This window comes from Strix aluco, chromosome 3, assembly GCF_031877795.1.
Source record: "Strix aluco isolate bStrAlu1 chromosome 3, bStrAlu1.hap1, whole genome shotgun sequence".
Classification (NCBI taxonomy): Eukaryota; Metazoa; Chordata; class Aves; order Strigiformes; family Strigidae; genus Strix; species Strix aluco.
The window spans coordinates 132,753,957-132,768,322 of NC_133933.1; the positions used below are offsets into that span (position 1 = coordinate 132,753,957).

The 14,366-nt window shown below is 56.2% G+C and overlaps 1 protein-coding gene across 12 annotated transcripts in view; it reads left to right on the forward strand.

Annotated features, from left to right (window-relative positions):
• Positions 1-12,962, forward strand: part of DTNB (dystrobrevin beta) — a 218,174-nt gene extending 205,212 nt beyond the window's left edge. For 10 of the 12 annotated variants that reach the window (XM_074820417.1, XM_074820418.1, XM_074820416.1 and 7 more), the window contains 4 exons: positions 321-410; positions 3,476-3,529; positions 7,268-7,299; positions 9,232-12,962. In XM_074820417.1, coding sequence (XP_074676518.1) covers positions 321-410; positions 3,476-3,529; positions 7,268-7,272 — 149 coding nt within the window. In that variant the 3' untranslated portion in view covers positions 7,273-7,299; positions 9,232-12,962. The remainder of the gene's footprint in view (positions 1-320; positions 411-3,475; positions 3,530-7,267; positions 7,300-9,231) is intronic. The other 2 variants (XM_074820421.1, XM_074820423.1) reach the window with 2 other exon arrangements.
• Positions 12,963-14,366: the final 1,404 nt, after the last annotated feature.

Consider the following 14,366-nt stretch of genomic DNA (forward strand, 5'->3'; position numbering starts at 1 on the left):
GGATGAGCTGCAGCTCCTGTCCTGGGGAGCGAAGCATCATCTGCCCTTGAGCTGCCGTCGGCACACTGGCCTGGCCGAGGAGAAGAGCGGTGTGGCAGCTAATTAGCCAAAGAGGCAATCAGGGAGAACTGGGCTGTGCCAGAGGAACCCACCATCTAAAGGCCGAGCTGCTTCGGGGGGGCCCCGCTGTCCCGGGGCAGGGGGACTGCGGTGGGGAACGGTGAGGGACGCATGGCCGAGCATCGTGGCACGGGCAGGGCGGGCAGCGGCGGCGCGGCACGTGCGATTCCCACTGTTGTGTGTGTCTGCTCTGCTCCCAGGTACGAGGAGGAACCTCCGCAACGACCTGCTGGTCGCCGCCGATTCCATCACCAACACCATGTCGTCGCTGGTGAAGGAGCTTCACTCAGGTAAGAGTTAATTGAGCAGCAGAGAGCTGGAAGCTGGAACTTGGAGATTTGTCTTTAGATTTATTTTTTTAAAAAACTGTTTAAAGCGTAATGCGAGATTCCGCGTTCATTTTTTCAACGATTGAATGGAAAATAATTTTTATAGCTCACATCACTGCGCACTCCAAAGACCTTCTGAGCAGGCTTTCCATTGATTTTATCACTGGTAGTTAAGGCAATACCCTGCGGGTGCAGACCTGGCTGAGAGCACCGTCGGTGATTCATGAGGCGGACTCGCATCCCGCTCCCACACTCCTGCTCCTATTGATCCCTGCCTACGTAACAGCACTAAGCAGCTTTTCCAGAGTGCCCCACAGGCATGTCCTGGGCCCCTGACTGGGCAGGAGAAGTGCCACTTCCCAGTCCCATTTCTGGAAGCCAGAGCTCCTTCACAACACAAGCTGGCAAGTCCGAAGCCGGGGTGGATTTGTGAGCGAGTCTCCCCCGAGTATCGCTTAGTGACGGTGGTGCTGGAGCAGCAGGTGAGACTCCTCTGCACTGATACAGTAAACGTACGTGAGGCCAAACAAAGGATTAAACAGCGATGTGGAAAAAAGATAATTATTCCCTTTGTGGCTTTTTACTGTGCCAGTGGAGGTAAACACCCTGATGGGACTGGAGCAGCTTCTGCTGTAGTCCGGGGACATATCCCGTGGCTCTTGAGCTTCGTCAGTGGTGGAGTAGACAATCATTTAGGATTCCAGCAGCTTGTTTGTGGGCTGCCTTCTCTTTTAAGAGAGAGGGAAAGCGTTCTGTGATCAGACTGAACCTCACGGTTTCTGTTTCGCGCCTCCCCCAGCCCTTTGCTGTATCCGGTAGTTGCATCACATAATCCCCCCCATAAACTTATCAAACTCCATGTTAAAACCAGTTAGACTTTTTGTTCCCACTGCCCTTAATGGAGAACTCACAGTTATAAACCGGGTTGATATTTTACTGCTAAGCAGTAAATTCATCCAGTCTGAACCCCGTGTCTTGGCTGCAAAGGCAGCTGTGAGTTAATAAAGTCTTTCATGTATGACAGCAGCATCGCTGGTGCCACTGCAGCGAAGGGCCGTGTGTTTCTTCAATAAATCACCGTGCTCAAGACACACACACACCTCTCCTCTCTTCCCTCTAGGCTGAAACCCGGCGAACACACCCTCTGCCCCAAACAGATGTCTGCAGCAATTTGGTTTTTTGCTTTTAATAGAAGAGCACATTTGCAGTGGGGTGGCAGCGCTCGGGGGCTGGGCCGGGCTGGCTGGTGGCCGAAGTGTCGGCCAGGCCTGCAGCTCTCCTGCCCTCCTCTGAAATCCCCAAGAGTTTGGCAAACGCAAACAGCCCAGGGTTGAGCTACTGACAGCCCTTCTAGGCTTGTCAGGGATCGTGCAAAGCAGTTACGGTTCACCAGGGAGTGAAAATGGAATTAATTACAGTCTCCTACTTGAGGATATGCAGATACGAAAGCAGGCTCCCTTGAAAGTAGCTGAAATCATTTCATTTGTGTAAATTAGGAAAAGCATGAGTTATCCTCAGCTGATGAGAGTCAGTGGGATTTAACACATATTGTCCCGGAGGTAAGCTGTGAGAATAGACACCTCCTCCAGCCCCGGGCTCGCCCAATATAGCTGCAGGCATTGTGTTTGGAGGGGTTTGTGAGACACCGGTGCGTGCACCACCCACACCTCCCTTCGCCTCTCCGTGCCCTCGCACGAGCTCAGCAAACGGATCCCTGCGGAAAGGAAACGCTGCCCAGGGTTACCCCGTCCTGCCCGGGCTTCCAGAGATGCTCCTGCCGTCCCCCTCCTCCCGCGCTGATAGTCTCGTGCTCCTGGTGCTGCCGAGGGAATGCTGGTACCAGTTTTACTCCAGCTGAGCTTAAAAAGCCACGCAGTGCCCATCTGCAGGATCCAGGTGTGATGCTGCTGGAGCTGGCTCAGCCCCGGCCTTGCAAAGCTGCCGAGCAGGAGGCAGGTTCAGGACCCAAAGCGGCTGCGGAGCTCCAGGTCACGTCTCTTGTTATTGAAAATGCGTTTGGTTTTGTCCGTGATCTCTTCTGCACTCGCACGAAGGACTCGTCGGTGGCCACTGCTGAGTAGGCAGAGGCCGTGTGACTCCCAGATGTCTCACCAGTCCTGCTGTCAAAGCAACAAAGACAGCAAATGTTTGTAAGATCCCCTTTGATCACACCAATTCAAAACGCTTCGGTTTTTCAAATTGTGCCTTTAATTGCAGGGTTTTCTCCTTTTCTTTGCTCTCAGCAGCGTGTGAAGTAGGCAGAAGTGATATCACTGCTCATAATAACTGTTACCTGTTTACACAGGTCTCATTGAAATGTTGCACAGAGAGATATGAGCCACCATCTGCAGAAGAATGTGACCTTCTGCTCCCGCTCTCTGCTCCATAAATACGAGCCTGGCCATAAACTCTCTTCAGCCCAGCCGGAGTTCAATATAATGACCCACCGGCTCTCAGACATAGACTGAGCGTCCGTCTCTGGGGGCACAGGCTGTCACCAGTTACAGTGGCTTTGCCCCAGTGTCAGCATCGGCGTCACCGAACGCCTCACGTGGGCAAACCCTGCAGCGCCAGAAGGGACCCTCCAAGAAACCATTTTCGTTTTTCTTTCTTAGATTCAGCCTAAAAGTCACGACTTCCTTCCCACCGTGTGTGTTGTGCCGTTCTTTGTTTCTTACAGTGCTGAAGTGAGTGCACAAGGGGCTTTGGTCCCAATTCTGCCTGGGCCAGGTTAGTAGTCCACTAGTAGTCCACTCGTTTGGACAACGTAGACACTGCTTCCAGCTAGCCCTCTACAACCTCTCATCGTCCGGCCAGGACGGAGCGGGGAGGGTTTTGCCACCAGCAGTGAACAGGCGCTGTGTCGTAGGAAGGATGATGCTGGTCCTCCTTCCCCTTCCATGCCAGCTGTGCCTGAAAAGCCACATCTTCCTTGCCACAGAAAAGTTCCTCGAGCATCTATTCTCTCACCTACTTGTCTCATGTCTGCTTTTTCTTTTTTTTCTTGCTTTTTTTTTTTTTTGAAGCAGAGGAAGAAGATGAAGAAGAAACAGAAAAGATGCAGAATGGAAAGGACCAAGGTAAGGGGACAAGCTGCAGTCTCTGAGCTGTAAAGCGTTTTCTGACCTGCAGGACCTCTGTCTGGAGCCCCAGGAGAAGGCTCTGGGTGGAAGCAGCCCGTGTCCTGCGGCCACTGTGACACCACCTGCAGACACCCCACAGGTTTATCTGCCCGCTCCGGCCATCGCCACGCTGCCGGGTCGCACTCTCCAACATCTGCCGTGCCTTGGGATGATGTCACAGCCAGGGTTCCTTCAGCGTGTGTAGTCAGCTTTCAAGAATGTTTCTCTTTCAGCAAAGGTCGTGCACAGAAATGTGTAAGAGGAGGAGGAGTTGCTCTGAGTGCTGCGAGAAACCCAGTTCAGATGAATATATTAGCAAAAACCAAAGTGTGGGCTGGTTACCAGTGAAGCTCCTGAGCGGTGGGACCACCATCTGCTGAGCCACTGCCTCCTCCTGTGACCTTGGCTGGACAAATGTTCAGAATTACTCTGCCGCTGGTAACCCTGCGTAGGCAGCACCGTTGGCTGAACGCCGTTGCCCAGGAGGTCTCTTTCATCTCTGCTCTCCTGGGATTGCAGGTCTAGATCCTCATCCTCCCCAGACCACCTCTTCCTTTGGTGCAAATGAGTCCGTGACACATCCTAGCAGAGTTATTCCCAGGGCTGGAAGCGATCATCGCTGGTGCGGAGCACAGCCCCGAGGCTTACAGACACCTTGCAGCCCACGGTGGGGCTGGAGGAGATCGCTACGGCGAGGACAAAGCATCTCCCAGACCCTTGGGGGGAAGGGACCTTGCTCGGGGGCCTCAGGACCTTTGCTGTCTGTGTTTTAAACCAAAGCGCAAGAAACAGACTTGGACAGGTTTGAATCAGCTCAAGCATTTGTCTCCCTTGAGCCAAACCTAATTTCAGCATCAACAAACTGGAACTTTTTATCCTTTTTTTTGTTGAACACACGTTTTCCTTCTGGCTAAGCTGTAGTGGCGGGGCTCACGTTTCTCACCAAAAGAGCTCATTTTCCTGAGCTTTCCTGTCCCGTGAGTTCTGCAAAGCATTCAGGTGTTTGGAAACGCTCTGCTTCCCGATGGCTTGTCCATCAGTATTAGACGTTATAAGGTTGTAGGAAGAAGTGCAGTAAATTTGATTTTAGCTGAAACAGGAGTTTTCAAAGCAGAGTTGCATTGGCTCTAAATCACAGGACCCCCTTTGCCCTAGAACATTCCTCTTCAGTTAAATATTTTAGATGCTTAGCAGATGTCCCTTCTGCTTTTTTCCAAATGTGCATTGTATCTTGCATGGGAAATAGGGAAAGGGGGATTTTGGAGAGTTGAAATATGATGTATGGTAGCAGAGACGTAGTAAGACAAATTCAGCTCTGTTACTCATTGCAGCAGCATTGAAGTCGGGGGGGCGGGGGGGCGGGGGGGGGGGGGGGGGGGGGGGACGGGGACTGAGATGTGTAACCAAAAGCAGAATTTGGTCCAAAAGCCTTTGTGTGGAATGTAAATATTATCTCTGCCAGGGAGTAAGTGATTTCTTAATGTCACAAAGTTAGTGAGATAAAAATCTGGCAGAGAACTCAGGGAACGATCAATATCTAAACTGCAGTCCTCCTGCAGAGCGTCTACGCTGCGGGAGCTCCTCCAGACATCAAAGCCCGCCTGGCCGTGGGGCGTCAGGCTCCGGGTTTTGCGTGGGCTCCGTCGAGGCCGGGCATTACCAAAACACTTGCTCTCTGTGCCCTGTCCCCTGTGGGGACCCGTGGCTGGGATGCTGCTGGGACCTGCAGCCAGGATGATGCTGAGACCCATGACCAGGATGCGCGGGGTCCAATGGACCCGCTTCATTCTTCGCACCATGACTCTGCGTCCATCCCCACCTCAGCAAAGCTCTTCCGTTACTTCCTCCTGTCCTGAATGGACAACACAGACATGAAGAAAAATCACCTGCAGCTCGTGTATTCCCCAACTTCTGCGCTGACGTAGACAAGGGAGATGCTGGTCCTTGCAGGGACTCGGCTGCGATGTGTTTCCAAGGGACAGCATCACCCTTGGGCTTCCTCACAAGTTTCTTCACAAAGTTATTTCATATTTCTCTGTGTCCCAATTAATCAACCTCAGACCTCGCTTCCCCGCTGGAGAGACTTAACGTTCCTACGCTTGATATAGCAGCGGCGTGGTACGGCTTTAGCAGGATGAAATCATTCGGGAAGACTCCCAAGTTGGCTGCGTCTTCTGCGGTTAGGATTACAAACGAAGCAGCATCCTCAGAGGAGATGTCTACATGGGTTTCCAGGCACAGAAAAGCACAGGCAGGAGCTGGCAAAGTCACGTCCCTCCAGTCACGTTACACGTCACCCCGCGGTGGTTCAGCCGGCCTCGGCGCTCTCTCGGTGTTACCCCTTCTCAAAACCCGGCGTCACATCTCCGGCCGTTGCGCGTGTGCCAGACGTTATTCCAGGTCGGACCCCGCTCGGATAGGGCTGTCCTGGTCCTGCTGCCTGTCCCCAGGACAGTGAGCTCCCATTGGTGACCAGGAGGTCAAGCCATGACAATATCACCTGGAAGGAGACTCTCCATGAGCTGCTCCCTTCGTGTGTTGGTCATTTGGATTTTATAACCCCCAGACCGCTAGAAAAGAGACTAAAGAGGTGTGAGCCTCTCTGTCAAGAAAGAACATGGTTTGCAGCCCCATAAGGAGACAGAAATACCCAATTTGAAACGCACCTGCCCATACTGATCAGAAGTGTAGTCCATGGAGTTCCTGGAGGACAGGACAGGGTCCGTCCTCGGCAGGTCTGCAGGTGATACCAGACCAGGAGGAGTGGTTGTACCCCGCAGGGTCGTGCTGCGTCCAGAGGGACCTCACCAGGCTGGAGAAATGGAACATGATGCAGTTCAACAAGAAGTGCAAAGTCCTGGGGACAACCCCCAGCACCAGGACAGGCTGGAGGCCACCTGCACGTGGCTTTGAGGGAAGAGCCAGGAGGTGGGCACCAGGTTGACCATGAGCAATGTGTCCTTCTGCAATGAAAGCCGATGGTTTTCTGGGCTGGCAGAGCATTGCCAGGCGAGGGACGGGATCCTTCCCCTCTGCTCAGCACTGGTGAGGCCACCCCGGGAGTGCTGCGCCCAGTGCTGGGCTCCCCAGTACAAGAGGGACATGGACAGACTGGAGAGAGCCCAGGGAAGGACCATGGCAATGCTGAAGACATTGAAGCATCCGTCACACGAGGAGAGCTGGGACCAAATCACTGTGCGTAAATAACTGCTGGAAAAGACTGAAAACAACTCAGCCAGAGTCTTCTCAGTGGTGCCCAGTGAAAAGACAAGAGGCAACAGGCACACCTCAAAATGCAGGAAATTCTGTTTGAAAATAAAAAATACTTTTTTACCGTGAGGCTGGTCCCACACCGCCACAGGTTTCCCAGAGGGGTTGTGGCATCTCCACCCCCGGAGATACTCAAAACCTGCTGGGGCAAGGTCCTGATGTGCTTTGGGTGGGGGGTTGGACTGGGCGATGCCCAGCGGTCCCTTCCCACCTCAGCGATGCTGGGATTCCTGGGATTTGGCAGGATCAGGGACACTTTTCTACCTGCTTTGTATTTCAGAGGACTTGCCAGTTAATCCCAGTGCCTGGAAAGCTGTTTGCAGTCCTGAGAAGAGTTACCCCTTAGAGCAACAAGAGGGTAGACTTTTCATTTTACAGGAAACCAAATCACCTCCTCTCTAAATGTGCCTTTCCCCTGTGTTGCAGGTTAGACGACCTCAGGCTGTACAGCAATTCAGGTAAGGGTGGATATATTTTTTTCTTCCCACCTCCAGCAGCGCTTCTCTGGACGTGCCATTGCAATCCATAGCACCAAGTCCCTGCTCATCTCCTGCCCGAGTCCTTTGTCCCCTATTTCTGCACAAGGAAGGTTCCCCGCCTGCCCATCGCGCCGCAACCGTTCAAAAGGATGTTGGGTTTTTTTTTTTCTTGTTAAGCCCCAATTCTGCTCCTGCTGCAGACAGTGGGAAAATGTCATTAACTTCAGTGAGAACAGCATTATCTCCTGTTTTATGAGTATTTCCTCTATACTGAGAGGCCTCAGCCAGGAAATAGGACCCTATTGTGATGGACACTATCCAGATGTACTAAAAATACAATCTCTACCCTCAAAGAGCCTGCGCTTTAAGTTATAATAAGGCACAACAGATGGATAGACAAACAGGTGGTTGGAGAGCACGAGATAGCGGTCAGGGAGAAAGTCTGAGCCCCGCCGTCACAATGCCTCCGACGGACCTGAATAAGATCCTTATCTCCCCCATCTGAAAAGCTTGTCGGAGGGCACCCGATCGGGTTTCCACGCTCCCCGTACGCTCGCCGGATATTTGCCGTAGCCACAATGCCCATCTTTCACCATTCCCAGTGGGAAGAAGGAGGGTTCTCCAGGCAGAAAAGCCTAGTGTGGATGCACTCATAACTAGCCAGAAAGGGCTGGGGCCTGGCATAGTGGGTAACCTTCCTTCTAGAACCTTTTCCTTTAGGCATTGGGTTGGTCAGTTGTAGAAACCAAACAGGAGAAGGTCTTTCCTCTTTAACTAAGTCCAGACCCAGCCCACAGGGGTAAGTGGGCCAGATGAGTTAGTCGTGATGGATCTGAAACACGATTTTGCATGATAAACCCCCCACAGTTGTCCTCTAGAGGTAGTTTGCAAAGGAGAAAAAAGGGGTTTTGCCCTTTCTTCCCTCCCTGCCGTTTTAGTGGTGGATAGAGATAACGCGAAAGCGGCTTGAGAGTTTTTCTAATAGTTTTTACATTAGAAATTCAAGTCCTGCCTCATCTGGGAAACAATCTGGTAACTCAAGAAGGAGTGAAATTATACCATTAGAGAGGAAGCCAGCAATGGAGAGCTGTTTATACTGCTGTGTGTGGCTTTTTCTTAATGTCCCTTTAACTCTAATGGCTTTGGAGAAAAGGATGGCTTTGACCCTGGTCACCCCTTAGCCACTGATCTGGAGACGAGAAGCTCCCTGTTCCCTGAGAAGCCCAGCAGTGCCTCCAACACCACCAAGGACCGGCGCTGATGAGCGCTAAGTTAGAGACGACTGAAAAAATAAGAGAAACTACTTTCGGGTTTCTTTATCCTCCAGAAAGAATGAAAAAAGACATGTCAGTGAAAGGAAAAAACCCTTTAAAGGGCGGTGGTTCTTCAAGTGCCTCGTGTTCCCGTTTGTGGCACCGGGGCCTGTGATGGGTCCTCCTGAGCCTTCGTGGTGCTGATGGTGGTTGGCCAAGTCGAGCCGGCGGCTCCAGCTGCCCACTGGTGATGGAGGGGGCTGGGATGGGCAGCATCGCCAAGGGCTCTTTGTTAACACATCTTGGCTATTCTGGGGTGAAAATGCCCAGCACCAGCCTCACCTTGGCTTGCAGAGTCAACTGCGTCAAGCGGGCCCTCGCTTGCAGGACCTGGGGACCTGCCACGGCATCGTGGTCCCGGCGCCGTTGACTCGGGAGCTCACGTTTCCTCTGTTGCCCGGGTTGCCACACATTTGGTCTGCTCCGAGCTTGCCAGAGGTGGCCCCAGAGGTGACCGAGCCCCAACCAGAAGGTTCAGGAGGCCCCGGGAGAGGAGCTTGGCTCCACGCGGGAGCCGATCTCCAGCCCCACGCAGGTCAGGCTGGAGCTCCGCTCTCCGCGGCTGCTGACGGCGCGTTGTGTGTTTCTGACGGCGCAGGCACGGAGGGTTACGCTTACGATCAAGAGACGTCTCCCCATCCTTCGGAAGAGGCACGTTCCAGCCGACACATCCACCATCGTGCAACTGTGACCGATCTCAACCACCTGCTGACGAAAGCGGCTTTCTCCGAACCACCCAGAGGGCTTTTCCCGTGGGCACTTGCCTCTTAGGTCATTGCATGTACTGTTTTCTTCCATGTGTTTACTAATGATAATCAGACAATGCCCCATCAAACTCAGCAATTTCTGGGAGGTTTAAAAGAAAAGAAGGAAAGCTAATCCTCCCTGCTCCTGCTAAGTGTACCGATCTTTCCTGATTTCCTCCCAAATGGCGTCATCATCGTGTCACACGCTGGTTGTCTCCTCTTGACTTCCGCCCCTCGGTGTGCATGAAAAAAATGGGGGTAGAGCCTCCGGTGTGCCTCGCGCACGACACGGAGGGGGTTCTGCCTTCAAAAAAAAAAACCCCACCTTCTGAAAATACGGCGCTGCCTGTCGGTGTCTGGTTGCCGTCGTGTGTGATGTGGCGTGTCGATCCCGGGAGGAGGCGGCCGGGCGCGAGGGATGCACAACCAGCGGTGGCCGCCGGCCTCCCGGCGCTGCTGGCTCTGCTGCTCCTCAGACTGTTAAAAAATTCCTTTTTGCAAGCAGGGGCTTCAGGGAGGACCATTGCTAGGCTCCGACGAGCATCTCTGCCTTCATTTTCAGCAGTCGAGTTCAGTTTTGTTTAAAATTAAGAGAAATAACCCAGTTGTGTAGTCTGAGGCTGGCAGCTCACCACGCTCCGGCCCTTGCTAGGCTTTGCTTCCATAGCTGCTTAGAAAACATTGTAATCAGTCCCAATCACTAGTGATTTTTTTTTTTCTTGGTGCTTAGGAATGTTATTTTTAGTGGAAGGAGCTGAGTGCCCTAATGCATCTATAAATATTTATCAAGGGTGATGAATGGAGAGGAGTGATAAACCCTGAAACCAGCCCTCAGCTTTTCTTCCTGTCTGAACCGATACGCGGCCTCGGTTCCCGGTGGAAAGTGCTCGTTGGGTACCTACAGCCCTTGGGGAGAGAGAAAATAAACATACGTGGTGGCCACAGATTTAGCTGAATATAAATATTGTGAATGAGCTGTCAAGAAGGAAAGGAAAGTGATGATAACCTGGTGCAGCGTGTTAGCTTTAGCCTGCCAAGCAGAGCGCGCTCGCGGGGATGGGGAAGGATTTCGTGTGCGTTTTCGACTGAATTTTGCTGAATTAGGGCCCACAGCGGCTTTGGCTGGGTTCAAGCACCGAGAATGGGAATGTTGGGCTGGTGGGGTGGTGAAGGCCGGCGGCGGCGGGAGGTGTTGTGGGTGTGCAGGCACCGGGGTCTTCCTCCTGCTGAGCAGAAGCGGGAGCGGCCGGGGAGGTGGTGCCATGGTGGGCCCGGGGGGGCGCCTGGCCCAGCCCCATGGGGCGGCTCGGGGTGGTGATGGTGGCAGCGGGCGGGATGTGGGGTGGAAATTGTCGCTTCCTTAGAGGTGCCAGGGCCTAAAACGTGGCGCAGACTGGGGGGAAGGGACGGACACCCACCTCCCACAGCCGTCGGGGAAGCACGTCCCGCGCTGAGCCTGGGCCGCAGCAGAGCGTCGTGTTTGCTGCTTTTTTCCTGGTATTACTCACCCTGCGACTTTCCCTTCTCGCTTTTGCTGCCACGATGGCCAGGAGACAAAAACCTGCCGCGGCCACTGGCTTGGTGGCCGGGGCACGTGGGCTTTGTTTGGAAAACCTGGCGGGATCAGCAGGGTTTTGTCTGGACGTGGCCGTGATGTCGTCCATGTGTGTTAAACGTGAGCCTGCGTGCCGCAGCTCCGCGTCACCTCACCCGCGGTGCCATTGATTTTAGCCAGAAAAGTGTTTTAGCAGATGCTTTATATTCTTGCAAGGCTGGGGCTGCAGGTTGGTGCTGGCTGCTGCTGGGAGGACGGTGCTCGCCCAGCAAGCCGCTGCCGTGGGGGGAATCCGGCACGGCTCCGGCAACGAGCACCCTGCAGCCAGCAAGAGCACCCAGGCACCGGGAGGGTCCATGCGTCGGATCAGCAAGGCCTGAGCTTAATTGCTCTTGTCCTCATCAGCCTGCTGCGGGTGGCTTCCCTCCGCTGTCGCTCGGGGGTGACGGGAACGACGCCGCAGGGTCCCCCCCAGCCTTCCCCGCGGTGATGCCGAGGAGAGCGTGGGTAGCTGGCTCGGCGGTGCCCCGGGCAGCCTGTTGTGCCGTGTCACCCAAGGGTGTCATTTGGGGAGGTCACCGTGTCGGTGAAGCCCAGCTGGTGGCCCGGGGTCTGCCCTCGCCACGCTGCTGCCCCAAGCACCAGCCTGTCCCTGGGGTGGGCAGCGCGGGCTCCAGGCAAGCACTGGGACCGGCGCGGACGCTGGGGGCCAGGCTGTGCCGTGACGGTTCCTGGGCCAGGCAGGATCCCTGCGATCATTTTGCACCCCGGTAACACCCGGCAGCTCCACCGGTGACGTGCTGGGACACCGCGTAGGGCACAAACCACTCACCCCCCCAGCTTGGTTAACTCTGAAACCTGCTGATGAACTATTGTTTGCCTTTGGAATAATCGCCTTAAAACCCCAGGAGGAACAGTTCAGGCCAGGCTTTACTCTATAAGTCCTGCCCCGGCACTACTGCCCCCGGCCCCGGCGTGTGCAGGTTCCCGAGGCCACGGGCACCATGTCAGAGCCCGGCCTTGCTCAGCACCCGCTGCCGGGGAAATCTGCTCAGTGAAATCTGCTCAGATACGGTTCGTTTCAATCTGGGGGTTTATTTTATGCAGCTGGAGGGTCATTTTTTGTCAGGAGCCAGGAATGGGGGTCACCAGCAAAGAGCGGGGCTGGGGAGGACGCAGGGCTGAATGCTGGGGGCAGCACATCGAGACAGGCCATAGGGGACCAGTTGCTGGTTGCTCTCAGTGACTTTGCCCCGGTCTGAGCCGTAATCCCCTCGCCAAATGCTGAGCAGAACCACAGAACCGCTGGGCTCCCACGTCGCCCTGGTTTTGGGGGACACTGCTCCACTCCCAGGGGCCATCCGGGCCCCAGCGCTGCGGCATAGCCGCGGCAGCTGTAATTAAGCCCCTAATTAAGCCCCTTTTTAATTCCCACGTGGGCTGAGCAGGGGCTGGGGCAGAGCTGTGGGGCTCGTGGCACCTTCTCCCAGGCAGCAGCACCCGCCAGATTCAGGTTGTGACAAAACTTGGCAGTTTCCCTCGGGCAAAACCCACCTGAACAAAAAACCCAAACACCACCTAAAAACGTTTTCTCCCAGGGCAGTTACCTGGGCTGAGCCGTGTCCCCGCCTCGGCACCCAGGGGTGCCCCACTGCCGGGGGTCGATGCCAGGAGAGGGGAGCCCCCAGTTTTCCGGGGTAGGGCAGAGGGACGGGCGCCCTGCGGTGCCCCCGCACCCGGCGGGGCTGGCGGTGACGTTGGTGTCGGCTGCTTGTGCCGTCCCTCGGCACCCGTGTGCTCGGGGGCTCCCCCGGCCGTACCCACACAATCAGGGTGTCCCCGGCGGCAGACCCCAGCAGTCAGGGGGGGAGGTCGGGGGCCACGGCCAAGTTTTGGTGCCGTTCCCCATTCCTGGGACCGCGGGTGAGAGCGGGAGCGAGCGGGGGGAATGTCTCTAACAGAAACCTGTAGACTGGAAGCCATGTTCTGTCATCTGCCAAATATTTAATAAATTCATCTCGTCCCTAAGGGGTGTCTTGTCCCTTCGCCTTGTGGAAAAAGCAGCGATTTTGATGAAAAAGGGGGGGGGGGGGGGGGAAGTTTTTTTGATATTTTGATAGGAAACGACTGCTCCAAAGCTGCGCGCGGCACGAGAGCAGCTGCCGGCGCTTCGCCGGGGCGGCAGAGCCGGGAGATTCCCCGCATTTGTCATGGCTGCAGGTCGCTGGCAGCAGACAGAGCCGCCTGTGTTCGGCGCCCGCCACATCTGTGCCATCGGCACGGCGCCGGCTGCGCGCCCCCCCACCCCGCCAGATGTGCCCCCCCACCGCAACCCCCGCCGCGGCGAGCATGTTTTCTGACGGCGGAAAGGTGGGAGCATCCGCGCTGGGGCCCCCATCCCCTCCCAACTGGGAGAGCTGGGCTTGGGGAGGGGGCAACGGGTGCCCCCCCCACCCCGAGCAGCCCCGGCAATGGCGGCGCCATCGTCATCGCTGGCACGGAGATGGTGATGGCGGGAAGCTCGTGCCGCGCCCAGCCCCGGCACACACCGGCTTGGCGACGCCTCGCACCCATGCCCAGACCCTCCTGCAACCGCGCTGAGGGTACCCCGGCACCCACATGCCCCCCCCAGAGGAAACCTTACCCCCCGGCATCCGCGGCCTCGTGGGCGCAGATGCAGCCCCCCCCCGCGTGCCGGCCCCAATTTGGCACGGCGCGGCCGCGCTCCAGGTGCTCATTGGTCTTAGGGATTAGGGGCCTCGGTGGGAAAGACCCGGGACCCTCCCCGGAGCTGGGGGGAAGTCTCCTGGCTGCTGGTGGGCCTGGGGGGGCTTCGTGCTCCCCTCAGCCCGGTGAGAGCGGGGAATACCCAGGGAGCCCAGCCCAGCTTTGGGGGGACACACCGAGCACCGCTGCACCCCCGGGGGGGCTCTGAACTCCCTCCTGCACCCCCAGAGAGGCTCTGCTCCCCACCCCACACCTCCCGGGGGGGCTCTGCACCCCATCCCACATCACTGGGGGGACTCTGTTCCCCGTCCTACATCCCTGGGGGGGCTCTGCTCTGCCTCCCACATCCCCGGGAGGGGGTCTGATCCCCCCCTGCACCCCCCGGGAGGGCTCTGCTCCTCCTCCCGCATCCCTGGGGGGGCTCTGCTCCCCATTCCATACACCCAAGGGGGCTCTGCTCCCCATCCTGCACCCCCGGGGGGGCTCTGCTCCTCCTCCCACATCCCTGGGGGGGCTCTGCTCCCCATTCCATACCCCCAGGGGGGCTCTGCTCCCCCTCCTGCATCCCCAGGGGTCTCTGCTCCCCATTCCATACCCCCGGGGGGGCTCTGCTCCCCCTCCTGCATCCCCAGGGGTCTCTGCTCCCCATTCCATATCCCCGGGGGGGGTCTCTGCTCCCCATCCTGCACCCCCCGGGGTACACAC